Source organism: Epinephelus moara, chromosome 6 (assembly GCF_006386435.1).
Source record: "Epinephelus moara isolate mb chromosome 6, YSFRI_EMoa_1.0, whole genome shotgun sequence".
Classification (NCBI taxonomy): domain Eukaryota; kingdom Metazoa; phylum Chordata; class Actinopteri; order Perciformes; family Serranidae; genus Epinephelus; species Epinephelus moara.
In genome coordinates this window covers 321,668-330,809 of record NC_065511.1, presented here as the reverse complement: position 1 = coordinate 330,809, position 9,142 = coordinate 321,668, and the positions used below count along the sequence as shown (strand labels likewise).

Below are 9,142 nucleotides of genomic sequence, written 5' to 3'. Positions count from 1 at the left end.
ATTTTATGTTTACTTGTGTTATCTTTGACTAATGTTTAAATTTGTTTGATGATCTGAAACATTTAAGTGCGGAAAACATGCAAAAAAGTAAGAAATCAGGAAGGGGGCAAACACTTTTTCACACCACTGTATATATATATGTGTATACATATATACACACATATGCATATATTTATATATATATATATAAATATATATATGTATGTATGTATATCATGCTAAACCAGCTATATTTTAAGATCACATTCATAATCAAATTCACGTAAACGTAGTTTATAGTCTCCTCACTAACCTTCCAACCAGAGGCTGAAGGACTGATGTGTTCCACAGCTGCGTCTCTGTGAAGCTCTACCTTCCCCGTCTGTTGTAGGTGCTCTGTAATGGATTCTGGGAGGGATTCCAGTCCCCTGCTCAGGGACCACTGGGCCCATGACTCTTTCATAGATCTTTGCGCCAGAGGGCCAGGGGGGACCACAGAAGAGGGACCTGCAGGTTTTTTTCACAAATTTAGTCCCAAAACGCACACAGACTGCAGACCACATGATACTATTACTCTTAATGTAACTGAAACAAACTGAAATACACTGGAATAATCCTCTCTTTGGGTAAAGTTACAGCACATCCAAAATCAAATGTGCTAACCGTATCCAGTAAAATAAGGACTGAGCCTGTCTGACACAAGTCAAAGTGCTTTACACATTACAACTACATTTAAAACAAACTAAAAAAAACCTAAATCAAAACTAGAATTACTGCCTTGTGGTTGTATGCCCCCGCAAACCTGTGAAGTTGCAGTTACAGTTTACATCCATGTCTGTGAAAACATGAATGCTTCAAACACATCTTACCCACAGTCCCATTATATACGGCACAGAAAATCTTCCTGAGATATGATGTTGAATAATGGCCAGAAAAGTGTTTTTGCAGAACATTATGATATCACAATGAAGCTGACCTTTGACCTTTTGGATATAAAATGTCATCACTGCATCATTTTATCCCATTAGATATCTGGGTGATATCTTCTCATAATTAGCATATGATTTCTTGAGTTATCACAGTGACCTTGACATTTGACCTTTGACCACCAAATTCTTATCAGTTCATACTTGACTCAAAGTGGACATTTGTGCCAAATTTGAAAAGAAATCCCTCAAGGCATTCTTGAGATACTGTGTTCACAAGGATGAGACAAACAAGGTCACAGTGACCTTGACGTTTGACTTACAACCACACAAATTAAATCAGTTCATCGCTGGGTTCAAGAGGACATTCATGCCAAATTTGAAGAAATCCATTCAAGGGGTTCTTAAGGTATCGCATTCTTGGGAATGCAGACAGATTAATGGCTAGAGGGATGGGCAACCCAAAACCAATTTGAAAAAATAAAGTAGACAAAGGACTGCAGTTTCAGAGCAGATATGTTGCAATAATTAACAGCCAAGGTTTAATAAGGTAAAGAAAACAGAACATTAATCTGAGGCACTGATAAACAGATTTTGTGCGTGGGATTTGAAAGTGGCTTCAGTTTAGAGCATTTTCGATCATGCAGAGGTTGGTTAAATGTTTTTGGTTCTGACTCCATTTCTACAAGCTTATAGGTTCTGACTCCAGATCCACAAGCTGACAGGTTCGGACTACAGTTCTCAAAGCTGATTGGTTCTGACTCCAGTTCCACAAGCTCACAGGTTCTGACTCCAGTTCTACAAGCTGACAGGTGCTGGCTCCAGTTCTACAAGCTGCCTGGTTCTGACTCCAATTCCACAAGCTGAGTTCCACATCTGAGTCCAACAGATCACCATAATACGGCCATTTTTCTTTATAGATTTCAGTTAGTGTATTTAACTACTCAATACAATTCAGTGCACATGCATACTACTTTTGTAAAGCTCACAATGATATACTTTTTTTTGTGACTTGACTGTTTAAGCTCTTCACTTGTATTGTATGTTTTCATGAGCTATGTTCGGAAACACGAGTCACAGTAGGTTAGTACTCACCTGCATACAAATTTAAGGTACTTCCATCCTCTCACACACAATTTCCTTTGTTTACTCTTCTGTTTGTTCTTTTCTGATTTGGACCATAGGGGATCATGGGTTGCAGATGTTTTTGCTCTTTATTGTTGTTGTTATTTGGATATTGTAAAGACCCAAGACAGAGGTGTTAAAGACATCTCCTCTACATTTTTGATTTATTATTAGATTGTATGTGGCTATTCATTAAGGTGTCTATGCTCCTTGTGCGTGTGCCCCCAGTCTTGTTTGTGTTATGTTCCCATACCTTCACAGAACTACACAGGAAAATAAAACAAAAAAGTTTGACAGTATAGTAAGTGCTAAAGTTTACCTGAGCCCAGCAGCATGCCTAGAGTCAGGGAACCTCTGCTCTTCTCTGCGTTGTGCAAGACAGGAAAACAAGAACGCACACTCAACTTTCTGCAGTCCCCCGCAAACACACCACGGCACAAACTGTCCACAGCTATGTCTGCCAGCTAGACACACACAAGAGAGGAAGAAAATGTAATCAAAAGTAATATTACAGTAATATCACACACACACACACACACACACACACACACACACACACACACACACATACCCATGTTTAAAAACACCAGTTTGGAACATTCCACAGCCAAAGAGGTTAATTGGGAACAGATTTATATTACTGGGTATGAAACAGATTATCATTACTGGGTCTGAAAGGGGCATCCTCCAAAGACCCAGCAGTTCACAAGCAATAATGGTCACCTTGTGAAAACTGTGTGGGCAAATTGTCGACAATTTTAAGAACAACCTTTCTCAACACACAGTTGCAAGGAATTTAGAGATTTCACCATCTACAATCCAAAATATCATCAAAAGATTGAGAGAATCTGGATAAACCTCTGCACGTAATAAGCAGGGCTACAAACCAATATTAAATGGCCGTGACCTTCATCTCCTCAGGCTGCACTGCATTAAAAACCAACATGATTGTATAAAGGACATTACTACATGGGCTTAGAAGACTTTGGAAAACCATTGTCAGTAAACACAGTTGGTTGCTGCATCTACAAAAGCAAGTTAAGACTCTACCATACAAAGTGAAAGTCTTTTTTTTTTTTCAAATGATACGCAGGTCAGAGTGGCAGCAAGTCTAAGTAGCTCCTGTTCTTTGTCATTTGTGAGTGTGTATTTTCTTTTTTAATGATTGTTAATTTTTCAAATGTGATGAGTTAAGTTGTGTACACGAGGGATGATCTTCTGGCTCTGAGAGGAACCACTTACAGAGTTAAACGCCCGATACTGGTCAAGCTGAGGAGGCCATTCAGAGGCTACAGAGCAGGAGTGAAGCTAAAGGCTAGGAGGTGGAGATACAAGCCCTTCCTGCCATCAGTAATAATGGGTTTGTAAACTCATTATCCAACAAGTGTGATGAACTGCTGGCATTGGTGAGGAGCCGACGACTCCACAGGGAGTGTAGTCTGATGTGCTTCATGGAGACGTGGCTGAATGACAACGTGCCTGACAGCTGTGTGAACCTAACAGGCTTCTCTACTGTGCGAGCGGACAGGGATGCGAAGGCGAGCGCCAAAAAGTGGGGAACTGATCCTGCTTGTGAACAATAAATGGATCTGCTGTCAGAATATTGAACTGTTGGCAGTTGGTCTTAGACCGTATTTTGTGCCTTGAGAGTTTTTGCACATTGTCATCATTGTTTACATTCCACTGCGGGCAGCAACGGCAATGGCGTGTGACGTCATCCATGAAAGTGTTGCTAGGATTCAGACCCAGCATCCTAGTGCATTCATTGCAATAACAGGAGATTTTAACAACACTATTTGTTCTGTATGTGGACTGTCCCGTCAGGGAGAATAAGACACTGGATTTGTTTTAATGGAAATGCCAAGGATGAATGAATGAATTTTGAATGTACAGACTGGACTGTACTACTGGAGCCACAGGACAGCAACATGGACATGGACTTCTGTAGGGACACTGTGATGCCAGTAAAGACTGTACGCTGCTTCCCCAATAATAAACCCTGGGTTAATCAAACAGCTCCTCAACCAGAAAAAGCTGGTGTTCAAGCAAGGGGAAAAAGAGTGGCTCAGGGAGGTTCAACATGAGCTGAAGGGGAGACTGAGAAGGCAAAGGTGGACTACAGAAGAAAGGTGGAGAGTAAGCTGCAACAGAACAACATCAAAGAGGTGTGGAAGGAACTGAGGAACATCACAGGCTATTCAAAAAATTCTATATATCAACAACATCCAGAAACACCACCGACTTCTCTGACATCTGGACTGACACAAAGTGGAAAAGATTGCTGTGGTCTTAGGAGTCCACATTTAATATTGTTTTTAGAAATCATAGACATTGTGTCCTCCGGACTAAAGAGGAAAAGGACCATCCAGATTGTGACCAGCTTAAAGTTCAAAGCCAGCATCTGTGATGGTATGGAGTTGTGTTAGTGCCCATGGCATCATGGGCAGCTTGCATATCTGTGACGGAACTGTTATTGCTAAACGGTACATACAGATTTTCGAGCAACATATGCTGCCATCCAAACGTCTTTTTCAGGGACGTCTCTGCTTATTCCAGCAACACAATACCAAGACACATTCTTCACATGTTCCAGCTGTCTCCCACTGAACATTTACGGCGCATTAAAAAGCCCAAATCTACAACAGAGACCCCGGACTGTTGAACAACTTAAGCAAGAATGGGAAAGAATTTAACCTTCCAAATCTTAACAGTTAGTGTTATCAGTTCTCAAACACTTACTGTTGTTAAAAGAAAAGGTGATGTCACACATTGGTAAACATGCTCCTGTCACAACTTTTTTTGGAACTTGTTGCAGACATCAAATTCAGCATCAGGGTAAAAAAAAAAACAATAAAGTTTATCAGTTTGAACATTACATATCTTGTATTTGGACTGTATGTATTTAACTGAATATAGGTCAAAAAGAATTTGGAAATCATTGAATTCTGTCTTTATTATAAGTTTTAAACAGTGTCCCAACTTTTTCAGAATTTGGGTTGTACACACTACTGTATATACACACAACAATAAAAGTGAATCTTCTCATTTTCCAAGTCTATCTTACAACACTTGCATTTCATTTGTATACTCAATGATGGACAAAGGTTGTGCAAAGACAAAAGATTACTTTATTTGTAGAAGCCAAAACGTTTGGCCTTCATCAGTAAAGAGATCCCTTTCAAACATGCCTCCCATGTAGGTGATGGAGGTCAAACTCCACAGTCTTGGCTCTGTGTGTTCTTTCTGTCCTCTAAAGCTCAGCTGGATGTAAAGCTTCAGTGGTCATACTGGGGAAAATCAAGTATCCTTTTAAGGAAGACTCAAAAAAATGCTAAGCTATGCTATGCTATGCTGCCATTCAGGTAATGCTTTGGTTTATACATCATGCTGGTTTCAGTTGGATATCACAACAGTTTGAGATCATTGTGACGCTGTTCCCCTCACCTCCTTTCCCAGCCTCCGTGAAACAAATGAATGGACCGACTCATCATCCTCCTTGCCTTTCTTCACTAGTATCTCCAAGGCAACACTCAAAAGGAGGGGATGAGAGAAGGGTGGAACAGTCCGCAAAAGCCCACTGACAGAAAGACAGAGAGACAGGCAGAGAGAGGAATAAAAGGAAATTGATAAAGCAGTTAATGCCAACAGTTAAGGATAACAATGTGGGATTTCCTGTGGTTACTAACCAGCATATTCATCTAAGCTTCTGCAGAAAATTCTTTCACATTCACAATGAAAATACACCATGTGGCCACTCTATTAGGTACACCTGTAAAATCTAATGCAATCCAATACAGCAGCTTGCTACAACATCTACAAAAACAAAAATGCTCAGCTTTTGGTGATATTGTCAGAACACACACACACACACATACACACCACACACACACACACACACACACACACACACACACACACACACACACACACACACACACACACACTTAATTTCATTTTTGCATTGGTCCTACTTTCTCTTATTGTATTGTGTCATGAGCCACAATTAATTATTGGCTTTTCATTCAAGAGAGTTAGTAGGAAGCTATGATTTTTAGCTATACACCCAGATAACTTTGTTTTCATTGCTGATAGACTTTGTACTGCTTCAGGCCAGGAGAAAAATTACTCTCTTTAGGAAAGATTCAAACGGGGCACCGGTGGCTTAGTGGTAGAGCAGGCGCCCCATGTACAAGGCTGTTGCCGCAGCGGCCCAGGTTCGACTCCAGCCTGTGGCCCTTTGCTGCATGTCACTCCCTCTCTCTCTCCCCCCTTCACGCTTGTCTGTCCTGTACATTAAAGGCTAAAAAGCCCCAAAAAATATCTTAAAAAAAAAAAAAAAGGAAAGATTCAAACCTACTTAGCTTTAGAGAGACTGACATGTATTGTTGGAGGTAAAACAAAACACTTTATCAAAATAGAATTCTTTCTTAGAATTTTTAGAAAATGAGAGTAACCCGCTGTTATGAATGTCATCACTACTGCTGCTTTTTGTTTTCTTACACCTGTGTTTCATATTGATCTCACGGTTTATTTAACTGCTCATTTGTAAGTCAAACCTTAGCACATTTTGTTTTCCTTAAGATGCAAGACCATTTTATGTGACTTTTATTTTAAATTATTTTTGTATACAAATCTTGTTAAAAAATGGGAGTCCTAACAATCTACAGCAAATAAACTATCAGTATGGGACTTCCGGTCGGAGAATGTAGGGAGAGGATGGGTGTGTGTGGGCTCCCAGTCTATTTCTTGATAAATCTTGTTTTAACTATACTTTTCTTTTGGAACCTTAAGGAAAGTCAGCCTAGTAAGACTTACAATAGAAACTTCTTGCAAAATGAGCAAAACCAGCAAACCACGACAAAACTCCAGCTACACATGCTAACGTTAGCAAAAATGCAGCCGAGAAGCTAGCCACGTTTGCTATCAGCCCTCCGGAAACTTCTGGAGATATCACAGCTAAGCTTATCTCCGTGGACCAGCTGTCTGCAGAGTTCGCCAAACAGAGGCAGTCACTTCGGGACAACGTCTCTTCTCTGATTCAAGAGTCCACTAAACCACTACAAGCTTCACTGGACAACCTGCAAGCAACAGTTAGCTCATTCCAACAGCGCCTTACCTCTGTGGAGTCTATTACCGGTGTTGTATCGAGATGTGTTCCCTTGTCGAATAATGTTTCCCTTGAGTTAATGTGTAGCGCGCCCCCCCCCCCCGATGTGCACACTTTCAACTTGCCTGATGAAGCTCAGAGATTTTATGATCAGACGATCGCTAAGAAGTAGGCTGGCAAATGGACTTTGGACATTTCTGGTAGGAAACTGCTGACTACCTGGGGCCTCATGTACAAAAGGTGCGTACGCACAAAAACATGGCATACGTCCTTTTCCACATCAAAGTTCAGATGTATCAAGAGTGAAATGACCGTGGATATGTGCGGTGCCTCACGCCAACTTCATGGCTGGCGTAAGCACGCTTCTACAGCTGTTGATCCTTTGGCGACACTTAGAGGTGATGCTGGGAAACTGTTATAGTAAATAAATGTGAAAACAATTAGCCCTCAGCCATCACAGGATGAACTTGTTTATGTTAACAGGAAGCATTTTCTTTTTTCTTTCTTTTTTTTATAATATTTTTTATTTGGAAATCCAAACAAGTACAAAAATACAGTAAATATATACTTAACACAGTAAGTACTTGGAATGATATTTCCATTTTTCCTTTTCTCCCACTCCAAACGAACAACCCACCCACCCTAACCTGGAGAGCACCCAACTACAGAAGCACAAGAAAAGAGAGTATATGTATACAGACTAGCAAATAAGTACATGTGCCCACACACAGTACATACACATACATAAACATACACAGATACATGAGAGGCCACGATTAGCCACGCACACCGCCACCATGTTCATGCTTACTGTCCGGTCATACAAGCTTGCACCAGTGCAAGAGTAATAGAAGTACACTATATTGTACACAGTAATTATTCCTTAGGGACATTATACACAATTGGAATGTAAGGCAAAGATTAACAGAGTACCAAAACCATTTGAGCCTTGACAAAGATATAAAGTGACTTTCAATAGAGGAGGGAGGGGGAAGGAAAATAAATAAATAAAATAAAAAGAGGGGGGGTGTAAGAAAGAAATCACAACAGAGGACATGGGAAGGAGAAGAGAATAAATAAATAAATAAATAAATACACTTTACCAGTTCTATTAGTGAAACTGTGCATAGTACACTATATGATTAAATATCTTGAATTGGGAAATTTTATTACTGGGCATCAGGCAAAGTTTTGAGTTTACTTAAATGTGTCAAAACTGGGTTCCAGATGGAGAAGAATTTGTCACTAGATCCCCTAAGTGAATATTTAATCTTCTCTAACTGTATGAAGAGCATCAAGTCACTTAACCGCAAAGACACTTTAGGGGGGTGTTTTGATTTCCAGTGTAATAAAATTCTCCTGTGAGTGAGCAACGTTGTGAAGGCAATAATATTTTTGTGGCTTTTCCTAAATACGGAGTATTGGCCGACTGTGATTCCAAATATGGCTGCTGCTGCATTGGGTTGGAAATCAGTATTAAGTGCTTCAGATAGAAATTTGAAAATCATAGACCAGTAAGTTGTCAGGACAGGGCATCAATCAATCAATCAATCAATCAATCAATCAATTTTATTTATAAAGCCCAATATCACAAATCACAATTTGCCTCAGAGGGCTTTACAGCATACGACATCCCTCTGTCCTTTGGACCCTCACAGCGGATAAGGAAAAACTCCCCCCCAAAAAAAACCCTTGAGAGAGAGAGAGAGAGAGAGAGAGAGCGAGAGAGAGAGAGAGAGAGAGATGCAGGACAGACAGTAATGACAGTAGCTTACAACATTAATGAACGTAATAATATTATCGTTGTAGTTCTGGCTATATTAGTATCTGGCAGTATACATGTGTGATAATAATCATATGTGTATAATAACAGTAGAAGTATGACTAATGACTAATGATGGCAGCAGCAGCAGCAGGAGGCATCTGGCAGGACCATGGCAGCAGCACAACCACACACGTCACGCTATCCAGGCACCGCTGCGATATGAGTTAATCTGAGAGACAG

At 40.3% G+C, this 9,142-nt stretch overlaps 1 protein-coding gene across 4 annotated transcripts in view; it reads right to left on the bottom strand.

Moving 5' to 3' along the window:
- Window positions 1–9,142, bottom strand: part of ppox (protoporphyrinogen oxidase) — a 62,044-nt gene that overhangs the window by 21,985 nt on the left and 30,917 nt on the right. For all 4 annotated transcript variants that reach the window (XM_050045818.1, XM_050045819.1, XM_050045820.1 and 1 more), the window contains 3 exons: window positions 5,475–5,607; window positions 2,350–2,494; window positions 293–486 (listed from right to left, as the gene is read on the bottom strand). In XM_050045818.1, coding sequence (XP_049901775.1) covers window positions 293–486; window positions 2,350–2,494; window positions 5,475–5,607 — 472 coding nt within the window. The remainder of the gene's footprint in view (window positions 1–292; window positions 487–2,349; window positions 2,495–5,474; window positions 5,608–9,142) is intronic.